Source organism: Aulonocara stuartgranti, assembly GCF_965226115.1.
Source record: "Aulonocara stuartgranti genome assembly, chromosome: 7".
In the NCBI taxonomy this organism is placed as follows: Eukaryota; Metazoa; Chordata; class Actinopteri; order Cichliformes; family Cichlidae; genus Aulonocara; species Aulonocara stuartgranti.
This window is the reverse complement of record NC_138945.1, coordinates 45,340,589-45,352,316: the sequence shown is the minus strand read 5'-3', so window position 1 is coordinate 45,352,316 and position 11,728 is coordinate 45,340,589. Positions and strand designations below refer to the sequence as shown.

At 41.7% G+C, this 11,728-nt stretch overlaps 1 protein-coding gene across 1 annotated transcript; it reads left to right on the top strand.

Annotated features, from left to right (window-relative positions):
• The first annotated feature begins 1,014 nt into the window (after positions 1-1,014).
• Positions 1,015-9,940, top strand: cav1 (caveolin 1). Its single transcript, XM_082542785.1, has 3 exons — positions 1,015-1,334; positions 2,298-2,465; positions 7,916-9,940. The coding sequence occupies exons 1-3, from the start codon at positions 1,299-1,301 to the stop codon at positions 8,255-8,257; spliced, it is 546 nt and encodes a 181-aa protein (XP_082398911.1). The 5' UTR covers positions 1,015-1,298; the 3' UTR covers positions 8,258-9,940.
• Positions 9,941-11,728: the final 1,788 nt, after the last annotated feature.

Sequence of the window (11,728 nt, the reverse complement as noted above, 5' to 3'; positions counted from 1 at the left end):
ATACTATTAGCTATTACTGTTATTAATACAATTGTTTAATTACGAGAAAATATTCATCCATTTTTCCCAATTACTCATCTACTTTAATCATTTTTGCCTCCCTTGTTTATAGATAACTTTCAATGAATTAAAAATGGTTTTAATTTTTATTAATTTGTATTATTTTCTTTCTTGCTCCTTAAGTTCATTCATGTTGCTATCACAAACAAATGCACACCAGTTTTGTTTGTAATAGTTTATTGGCGCTACAATCATCAATAAACAATTGAAATGAAGTTCCTGGAGATAGAGTAGATAGCAAAGTGTTTAAATTAAATAACAGAATATTTACAGGATAAAGATAGTAAATGAATAGCCCAGAGTTAATAAGAAATAAGGTGCTCCTCAAAATAAACAGCAAAGAGGAGTTACTCTTCCTTGAACTGAGATAAGCTTTCACACTGAGGAAGGCAAGAGCTGACATCTCTGTGCATGTTGCTCTAAAACTAAAAGCAAATGAGAGCTTTGAAAAATGTAAAAACAACTTCATCATTGTGCCAATCCGTTTCTTTTATTGACACGCCAGTGAGACGCACCTAAAATTTGTTTCTATTGCAGTCCCTCTGGCTGAAAACAGCAAGGTGCCAGCTGGCGTCTCTCCACGATGAGCTGACACAAGAATGTAAACAGACCAGAGTGGCCAGCACGACTTCAAAACCTGATGAAGCTGACACCTTGAAAAACTGGGTTCACTAACCAAAATATAAATGTGATCTTATGAAGCAGCTGATGACAGGCGTGACTTTAGATGTGCTGAAATAGCTGAACTACATATTTCTTTCTTCCCTCTATCCATTATAACCACTTGGATTTTTCCCCGTAGGCTAAGGTATGGCAAGTGTCCACACCTTGCCAGGTTCAATTAACTCCCACGTTTCACTGAACAAAAAACTTATTATACTCTGCTGTGATCCCTAAATATGAAATTCCATGCCGGCTACAAACACCCTTTCAGTCTGAGATCACGTCAGTCTCTCCTCCAGCCGAGCAGGTTCCAGGGTGGCTCTCCTGTCTGCTCACTGGTGACTCCCCAGCTGCGCTCTGCGGTATCCGAGGAAACACTGGAGGTTTCCCCGTACGCGCTTGTCCACTGAATTTTAGTCACGTCCAACAAAAAGGGCAGGAATAACTTCACTATACAGGACTCTGAGAGAAAGACCCCGTCCTCCCAGTTTGCATCCACGCCTCCCTCTCTGCTTCCTATATTATCTTTTTTTTGTCTGTTTCAACGTGCTAATCTCTCCAAACGTGAGGACAGCATGACAGGAGGACCGAAGGACGGCGAGACAGAAGAGGTACAGTATAGCTCTCAGCTGTAGTTCTTTTAATTTGTGGTTGTTTGTTTGTAGCTGACATTTACTTTTCTTACAGAAGCTGATTATCCCCCCCCCCCCCCCCCCCCCCCCCTCAAAAAAAGAGAAAAAAAAAGAAAAGAATGCGTTCACGAGGGGGAAATGAGTGCGCTATGTTTCTGTCCTTATCTTGCGCTCTGGCGCCCAGTCATGAGCACTTCTCCCACACAGGCTAAGAGAATGCGAAGGTCGATGCAGTTTACATTAGAATGTGGGTGTGAGGATTTTACCTGTTAGGTCCTCTTTCAGCACAGTAACCGATTATTTACGCACAAACGTTTAAACTGTACATTTCCATGCGTTATACAAGGGGGAAACAAATCCATTTTTTTTACCGTAAAATTCTGAATTTCAGTCACAAATCTCCCCTGTCCTTTAATGCCAACTGAAGTCGTGTGGTGTGCGTAATAACATAAGGTGCTTGACTCGTAGGATTGAGGAGGCTCATAGAAGCCAAAGGGGTCTTTACGCATTTTAAATGAAGTTTTTGCATACGTAATGTGAACATATTACAAATGACATTGCAAATATAACTGAATTCGTGATTTTCTTTACTTTCTAAATATATATTTTTCGTGTAGGAAGAGTATTAATTGGAGATTCGTTCATATTTAAAAAATAACGCCTTTGCACGTTTCTTAAAAGTGTTTCCATTGCCATGGGTAGACAACACGTTGAATCAACTGTATGTCATGTTAACATACTGGATTAGTGTCTGGGTGGTGAGGACCCCTTGCGGCTGGATGAAGGGGTGTGGTACTTTACTTTCTATTCACTTAAACCCATCCCTGTTTGTGGGGAAGCCTGGTAACTTGCAGCTCCAGTCGCTCTCTCTCTCAGCGCGCTACACACTATTCCTTCTCCTCTTCACCCTCTTCTCCTTCTGTCTCCCCCGGCTCTTTGCAGGAGTTTCTACATTCGCCGTTTATCCGAAAACAAGGGAACATATATAAACCCAACAACAAAGACATGGACAACGACAGTCTGAACGAGAAAACGATGGAGGATGTCCACACCAAAGAGATCGACCTGGTCAACCGGGATCCCAAACACATAAACGACGACGTTGTTAAGGTGAGTTAAACTTCAAAGACTGGTAACTTCTGAACTTTATGTTTTCGTCCATGGCAACCGAAACCACCTGTTCCCGAGTTTACACAGGGTTTACCTGTATCACAGGCGCTGCAAACTGAAATAATCTCTAATAAACGATGTCCATTTTATTTCTATGAGCTGTCAAACAAGTTATCTGCGCGTCGGACACGCATGCAGTTTTGCGCACCTTTGCTATGCGCCGTGTCAGTGTTACCACTCAGTGTCTTCCCCTATTAGGAAGAAGCTTTGCAAACGTATTAAAGATCATTGAGCTGCAGCGATACAATGGCATGCAGTCCCCTTGTGTGGAGTGGGCTTGAAACGTGAACGTCCCAACTTCGCTCCAACAGAGGAAACATAACCTATTTCCTGTTGTTGGAACACACATTTCCCACAGTCCTCGCTGCACACGCCTGTCTAATGGGAAAGTAAAATTCTGTCCATAACAGAGAAGTCTCGCCGGATAAATACTCAGTACTTATTTTTGTTAAAAGCACAGGGAGAGATGTTATAGCGACAAAGGAGTGGTGCGCTGCAAGCCACCTGATTCATCTGTGTGGGAGAGAGGAGCAGCAGCCGTGTGCGCCCGGCTGTGCTCCTCTCCAGCTGGTGCATCTGGCTACATCAGAGTGGGGTCAAGCAGCTCCCTGCGTGTTCAGGAAGGGTCAGATCTTTGAAATGCCTGAACTCTGCCTTGTTAAAACAGGGAAACACCCAAGTGGGCGATTAGTATGAGGGGATCCCTCACCACTCCTTATCCTCCCTTCTTTCCTCCCATTCTGCCACTGCCCCCTCCGTTTCCTCCCCGCATGCCTATAGTTGCGTCAGAGGAGTGAGTCCATTTGTTTCTTTTTGTTGGCAAATACAAGGTTTTCAGTAGAAATGAGTGCCTGTCGCTGCTGATGTAACTAATCAGACCATAACTACTGAATATAACCTTTCTCTTTAAAGAATATATAAATGTGGTAAAGTTTCATCCCCTGCCAAATTGACTGATGAAAACATACTGACAGAGCATTTTGATTAAAACAACCATAATACACATATACAAGGAATCCATTAAAAATGTTGTGCTCATTTAATTTTCTGTTATTACATGACACTCGTTTCACATACAACCTGCCCAAAAAGTACATTTTGTCTTCTATTTCTCGTTAAATATTTGAAAACACTTCGTTTTTATGGAGTTTATCACTGTCTGAGAGGCATGTGTGTCACTGCCAGTTTGTGCATTTTTCCCATATGACGCACAAGTCTATATAAAATGTGCCATGAACACGATGAATTCACATGTTTGTATGAAAACACTTTTACAAAATATTTGTTGCTGGGTTTGGAAAGAAAAAGACTCTCATTCTCTAGTTTTCCTGTTTGCTGCTTCTATCCCAACTTCTTCCACCACTCTCTGGCTGCTCTCTCCCTGCTCTCTTCCATTGTGACAGTGAGTCAGACTCTCCTTCCAGTCTCAGAATAGAATGCAGCTTCACGATTGTCCCACCCCTCGCTAATCAAGCCAACAGACTGCTGCTGAAATGACCTGACAACACATGTGCATACACTGTAAAAATGAACATGCTATAGGCAGCGTTTAACGTAAGACGCCTGAAACCGTTCAGCTTTTAACTAGCAGTAGTAAACATCTATTGGTAGTAATAGATGTTTACTAATAATACAACGTAAACTGATAGTAATACTTAATACCTTGTCTTCTTGCGACATAGAGACAGTATCAGAATCCTTCTTTGTAATAAATTATACTTAAAAAAAAGACTTTCATATTGAGTTAATAAATCCCAACAGAGAAGCCTCTGGGTATATTTTATAACGAGAGGCCCTTAGGTACTCATCGCCTCCCTCTGGATTTTGAGAGTAAACACTGATAAGTTTGTACAGTGTGCTGTATACAGCAGCTCTGAGGTGCTTTGAGGTCAGTGAAACAGCTCAGCCAAGTGGAAGCGTGCATTCAGTATGCCCCGATGAAACACACAAGCAGGGAATCCCTTCCAGCGACGCTCGCTCTGCAATCCACCATGACCACACGCAACCCTCAAATGCCGGACTACCATATAAATCTGTAAAGCACGCATTCAAACACACTGCTTAGATAGCACACAGACGCAAACACACAAACACTGCATTCTTATAATCAAAGGTGCACTCCTGTTGCTGCTGCAGCTGGCCTCAATCACCTGGCCACATCAAACAAGTTCCATTACTGCCATGCGTTTGGAGTTTCTCCTGCAATGATTTTTTTTTTCCATTTGGAGGAGTTGTGGGATTTTATATGGGAGAGGAGGAGCTTAGGCCCAGCAACGAGAAGACTGAAAATGCCCCCAGTGGAGAAAGTTTTTTAGAGGGAGTTGTGAAAAGTTTGAGCTCTGGCAGCAGATCTGAAGTCTCTATGGTAAAACTGAAAGGAATGAAACACTCCCACTAGGACTGCAAAGTCTATTTTTGGTCCACTCTTAGTGGTATTTTTACTTATCTGCCTCATTCTGGGATTTTTAGTTGATTACAGATGCCTCTGGGTATGGGATCTTGTTGTATGTAAAGCTCACATGTCCTGCTTTGATAATGTCTGTGCTTTTTATTAGCCTGCGCACTCCGCTGTGGGCTGAGACATCAGGCGCTATTAAAACCTTTTTGAACTCAGTGTAGATTTGTTTCCGTGCAAATGGCATGCAAATTTAACAAAGCGTGTAGAGCTATGACAATAAATACATGCAAAAGATTCCGTTTTATTTTTACTCGTGTGGCGCCAAATAATAGCAATAATCATTCCAAGACACTTTTATATTGTGGTATAAGCTTGTGTTTTGATCCAAAACAAGTCGTGTGTAAATCATTGTGTTCTGCCACCTAAAATCAAACACACTGACCACTAAAACCCTGCAAATAGTTCTGTAGAGCACTACACTCTGACCTTCTTCTCCTGGAGCCCACTTTGTCTATTCAAGCATAGTCGACAGCCTTAAGACAGAGCTCCAGAAATAGAACATGACCTTATTTACTCAATAATACAGTTGCCTTGCTGACTGGTCACACACTGGTCTCGAGACGCTATTGTTTCATATCAAACTTCTCAATGGAGGTCCCCTTTTTTATTTAGCACAAAAGTGATATTTTCTTAATGTGACTTGCTTATTTGCTTATTGAACTAATGTTCTTCATTCAGGAATTGCTAATCCCTAATCCTTCTTTAAACATGTAAATAATTAGATTAAACTGCCTAACATAACTGGATAACAGATGTTTTCTATAAGGGATGCCCATATCACTTTTGGACAGTCGGAATTCAAACAGCATTCTTGCCAAAATCCCACTTAACACTCGAGTGGCTTACAAAGGAAGCTTCTCCTGAATTACAGCAAAGGTAGTAATGATAACTTTCCTCAGAATTGCAAATGAATAACAATACTTTAAAAAAAAAGAAGAAGAAGAAAAAACCCAGGAAAAACACCAAAGAGCACCGTTTTATGTCAGGAACTCCCCACCACCCTGCTGTGGTTGTTTGTGCCTCTCTGAAGAAGGCTCTCATTTAGTCTCAAAGTTCTGGAAACTGGCGCCGAGTTGGCCCACTTTAAAATTTGTAGCTGTGGAAAAATTAAATGGACGGCGGGCTGGTTTTGTGGCTGCAGTCAGTTTTATATTATAAGGCTGTAGTGAGCTTCGCCAGTTGGTGTTGTGAGAGACGCTTTGTGCTGCTTTCAGGATAAAAGAATTGGACTTACAAGCTGATGTTTCAAGGCAAGAAAAAAAGGCTGGATGTGAGGAGTCCTTTTGCTAGGACTGTAAAAAATATTACATTCACCCCAACATAAAGAATAACAGCATGGCATGAAGTCCTAAGACACTCACTGTTATGGACTTCAGTGACTGGTATGTGATTTGGAGCCGTGCATTATATTACAGATTTCTGATGTATGGATGCTGTTGCAAAATTAGAATCTTCAATCCAGTTTATTTTTTCCAGATTTTATATAAAAGTTGCACTCTGGTTGCTGTTATCACATTATTTGTAATACAAAATATTACATAATATTAAATCACTTGGAACATTCTTATTATATTGGCGAATCTTAACCGATTGCTGACAGTCTGCAAATTTACATTACATGTAACATAATAATGGCAAGAAAAGGGAAGATTAAAAGCAAAGTGAAAATATTAAAAAGATTTTTGAGGATAAATATTTTCAAGTTGACTGGTAGAAAATAGAAGGAAGGAGTTGCAGGAGAGCTATTTTTTAGATCTAAATTTCTATTTCATGCTACTTTAAACAGGAGACAAAGAAATGCATTATTTATTTAGCTTATACCAGTATAGCTCTCTAACTTTCTATATGTATTTTTTTAAATCTAAAAATTACCAGAAGGTTATATATTGTCAGCTCTGGATTAAGGGCAGTTACATATACTATTGCTATTATCAATAAATATCCCTATAGAGTAATAAATACACTGCAGAAAATCTGTATCACTTTTTAGTAAGATCTGAAAGTGGTCAAGGTCAGACAGTTTGTGTAAGCAGGAGTCACATCTTCCAGATGGTGCATCTCCTAGGAATGAAGCACTTCACTTTTCCATTTCATTGTTAGTGTAACACTAGATATTATCTGCTTGACTTATTGGTATTGCAGCTATTAGCCCTCAGTAGCCCAACTACTTTGACATGACACAGTCTCCAAGTAACTGTAAAATAAATATTGATTTGGGGCTCAGAGGCCTAGGAAGAGGCTGACCGGGAGAGGAAGGTAGGTTGAATAAGCACTGAGATGCCACTTTTCCCTCCATTCTTTAAACACCAGCAATCAGCCTGTGCACACTTGCATTGAGTTTCCTATTAAAAAGAAACCTAACAGGAGATGGAGGATGTAGCAGAAGCCCAACAGCCCAACAGTTCATCTACCAGTAACATTTCCTATTTTTTCTGTGTGTCTGGTCATTTCCAATGTAGGAGGCACGGGAGAAAAAAGCCCCTGGGCTGATTTTCAGAAATTGAAGCTGATACCAGAGATAGCATTTGTGCAGTCAGTGTATTGGGTGGGGCAGATGCTGGATTGCGTACCAGTCCCTGCTAGGAGAGGTATAAATCTTGTCAAGAATCCCACCCTCCAACTCTGCGAAGCTGACATATTAACAGGGAGTGAAGTTGATTTGTGTGGAAATAATGAGCTTGGATTTGACAGCGTTAAAGTTTCCATAGTGGTTTCATTTGCGCCATATCAGAACTCTTGTGAAACTCTGTTGGCAGGGGATGAAGGTATTTAACAAGTCAGAGTGTTGAGTTTCAGCTGAATGCAGTGCTGATATGTTTTTCTGTGTCTTAAAATTCCATTTTTCACACAGGGATAGTTCACCGAAAGCTTTGTATTCTCATACAAAGTTTTTACCAGCAATTTCTAACTCGTCTACTTTCATCTTCCTTAGGTTGAATTTGAAGATGTGATTGCAGAACCCGCAGGGACCTACAGCTTCGACGGTGTGTGGAAAGCCAGCTTCACAACCTTCACTGTCACCAAGTACTGGTGCTACCGCCTGCTGACGGCACTGGTGGGCATTCCCTTGGCGTTGATCTGGGGAATTTTCTTTGCCATCCTGTCCTTCCTGCACATCTGGGCCGTGGTGCCGTGTGTCAAGAGCTACCTGATCGAGATCCACTGCGTCAGCCGCGTCTTCTCTATCTGCGTGCACACCTTCTGCGACCCGTTCTTCGAGGCCATGGGCAAGTGCCTGAGCAGCATCCGAGTCAGGATGACCAAGGAGGTGTAGCATCCCAAATCAGGAGGAGGATTCAAAAGAGGGCCAGAAGAATGGGCGCAATGGAGATGGGAGGGGAGTCAGAACAACAACCAAAAAAACCGAAAGAAGACGAAGAAAATAAATGGAAAATGTGTTGAGACTTTTCCAGAGTGGGGTGGGGGCTGGGTGGTTGTTTAGAGGTAAAGGGGTGCTGTGACATGGCACCTAACCCCACCTTTTTCTAACAGCTGTTTTCTCCTGTTTTTTCTTTTTCTGTCTACGTTAGTATTTTTTTTTATTTTTCACTGTTAAGTTTGTCAAGCAGGCAGCCAAGCTCCATATGTTGTTATTAATTTTGCTCCATCATGTAAATTCCTTCCATTCTTACTCTTTGTAGAGAGCCTTTCAAACGGATCGATCCGTGCAAAGAAGGGACGTCAGCATCTGCTGTAACCTCTCACGCTCGTGTTTGTTTTTTGGAGCCGTAGGGCAGAGTAGGATAGTCGGGAGGGGGGGGGGGGGATGCTGGGGTTGCATACGTTCAAACAGGGAGAACGAGTGAACGCTGCCAAATTCTGTCTGACTCAGCAAAAAAGAACAACCACACAGATCCAGCAGCACAGAAGCACCCCTCCCTATGCCCCACACGCCCACTAAAGTGACCTCCCACCCCTCCCCTCTTTGCCCTGCTTTCCAGCAGTCTGACACACTGAACCTGCCCCCGTTTCTGCATGTACCTGCACCGCCATGCCAGCAGCTCACCGTCCACCGCGCCCGTGACACAGCCTGACTGAAGCTATCTGCATCTTCGCTCACTCGCTCTCTACACCAGCTTTTTGCTTCGCCTCTGCCTCAAATGAATTTTCTCAAGTCTGACAGAGAATGTCTGAACCTTACAGAACCTGATTTGATTTTTTACTCTTTTGTTAGTTTTGTTTTGTAAGACAAATTTAGACTTTTTATTTTTCATTCAGGCTCCACGTTTTATCATCATAGCTCCATAGTGAATGAGGTTTTTTTCTCTACACTATGAAAATGAAGAACTTGAGGAGGCTTGATTACAGTGCCATTGTTTTGATATCCTGTATGTACTGTGTGGGTGTTTATTCATAAGACAAGACTTCCAAAATGATTCCAGTGCACTAATCTATAGAAAAGTATTGGTAGTGAACAGCACTAATGAAAGTCTCCATGTTCCTCCATTTCCTAATACAGCAGAGTGCAAGCAGTTAATTTTGCACACTGGAGATTAACGCTGTGCAGTGAGGAGCTCGTGTGGAGATGTTCACATATTGTGGTACTTAGGTTAATGCATTGGAATAAAGACAATGTTTGGTGAAATGTGCCCACTCCCCTTTTCGGTTTGCTTTTTTTTGTTTTTTTTGTCTACAGTTTTGTTATGTGGCCTTGCTTCTTGACTGTGGACACAATGCTAAATAGCATTAAAACGACACCTCCCACCCCAGGATGGGTGAATTTGTGGATGGGTGAGAATGGGGTGGAGAGAGGGTTGTGTTTAACTGAGACACTAAGCTCGCTTTGACTATATCACCTTTAGTCTACCTGCTGTTTTTTCACAGGGATGATAATATCAAATCGAGATGTTTTTTTTAAAGCTCTGAAGGTGATATTTTTGTATAAGAAATGATTTTTTTTTCTTCCTTGCTTTTACTGTACCATATCACGCTGTGCACATTAAAATTTAATATAATCCGTTGTGCATTTGTTTATGTTTTATTACCTACAGTTTTACAAGCATGGATAAAGTGATCACTAGCATGTGCTTCCCCATGAAAGTCAGAACCTAACAGTGGGCTGCTTGTTCTTTTATACTTGTGATATTGAGTCATAGCAAATCTAATTGTGTAATGATTCACAGTAGATACTCGGTGACTGGTTTCATTGATGTGCAGTGCAGAAACCAGCCAGCTGGGATTACTTTTGTGGAAAAAAAATACATACAGTAAGAATGAAGCTGGAGTGAGAGCGGAACAGAAAAATCATTTCCAGCAGCAGTGCCCTGCAAACCCTCTCTAGTATTTATTTGTATCTCTGTCTCTGTAAATAAGGTCTAATGCCTCCAGTGTTGCCCATAAGCTGTTTTTCTCCAAGAGCCTGGCACACCATTTCCATGGTTACTTGGAAAACAAATAAAGTGTTGAGCAAAGCTCGTGAGACTTGAGTCCACTCTCTTAAATGTATTCAAGTTAATTTACAGTAAGCAAGCACATAATTATGCTGCCCGAGGCAGACCTGGATTCACACTTTAAACAGTATTGTTCAGCAGTTACATCTGAGGAATGAAGTCATGTTAACTTAACAGTGGTTCATTGTTTTAATATGTTTTAAGTTATTTTTAAACATGAAATTAATATTAAAAAAAGGAATCACTGATGAGCTGCTTAATGCTGCTAACAGCTCTATAATATTGCATCACAAAAGTATGTGGGCAAACAAACAAACATTACATGCCATGAATCTGCTGCTTTTAAAGCCTGTTTTCTACTTCCAGCACATCTTAGAACTCAGCTGCAGGGATTCAGCCACAACACTGGGGAAATAAGCCCCAGAGATGCTGGATGGAGTTAGGTCAGGGGTTTTCATCTTTCACTCTGTCAGGTTTTTCCACACCAAACTTGGAAGCCGTTTCTTTGTGGGCCTTTTTTTGGGCACAGGGCCACTGTCCTATTGACAGACCTAAGACCTAACAGACCTAAGACCTAAGCTAAATCATGTTCCAAGCTGGATGTACATTAATGTCTTGAATAACACTGACAGAAAAAGTATTAGGTTATCATATTAGAGTTATGGAGAAAGCTAGATCCCCTTCATGAACCCCTGTAGAGTCGTGCCTTGTCCTTCACTTGTTAGGTAAACATGCAAATCATTACATTATTTAGCCACACAGGGATTGTTAAAAAGCTACAAACCAAAAAAAAAGAAAAACCCCAAAAAACATCCATTCGCTACCGCTTATCCTTTTCAGGGTCGCGGGGGGCGCTGGAGCCAATCCCAGCTGTCATAGGGTGAGAGGCGGGGTACACCCTGGACAGGTCGCCAGTCTGTCGCAGGGCTAACACACAGGGACAGACAACCATTCACATTCACATTCACTCGCACATTCACACCTAGTGGCAATTTGGATTATCCAATTAACCTATCCCCACAAACTGCATGTCTTTGGATGGTGGGAGGAAGCCGGAGTACCCGGAGAGAACCCACGCAAACACGGGGAGAACATGCAAACTCCACACAGAAAGACCCCGGCCTGATGGTGGAATTGAACTCAGGACCTTCTTGCTGTGCGGCAACAGTGCTAACCACCGTGGTACCCCAAAAAAACAGAAAAATAATATAAATATATTTTAAGTTTAGTCTACAAATTTACAATTGTCTAACAGTACATCATCATAGCAGGGAGAGGATGGTAGAACACAGAGACTGGGGCATTGTCCCCCAGCACAAGCCCAGTGCATCTCTGTGCAGCAACAACAAGTTTAT

What these genes read in the sequence shown, in the direction of transcription:
- cav1 (XM_082542785.1), top strand. Translation starts at nt 1,299, where the DNA reads ATGACAGGAGGACCGAAGGACGGCGAGACAGAAGAG. An exon ending in AGGACGGCGAGACAGAAGAG is followed by an intron (nt 1,335 to 2,297) that starts GTACAGTATAGC and finishes GGCTCTTTGCAG; the next exon opens with GAGTTTCTACATTCGCCGTT. An exon ending in TAAACGACGACGTTGTTAAG is followed by an intron (nt 2,466 to 7,915) that starts GTGAGTTAAACT and finishes CATCTTCCTTAG; the next exon opens with GTTGAATTTGAAGATGTGAT.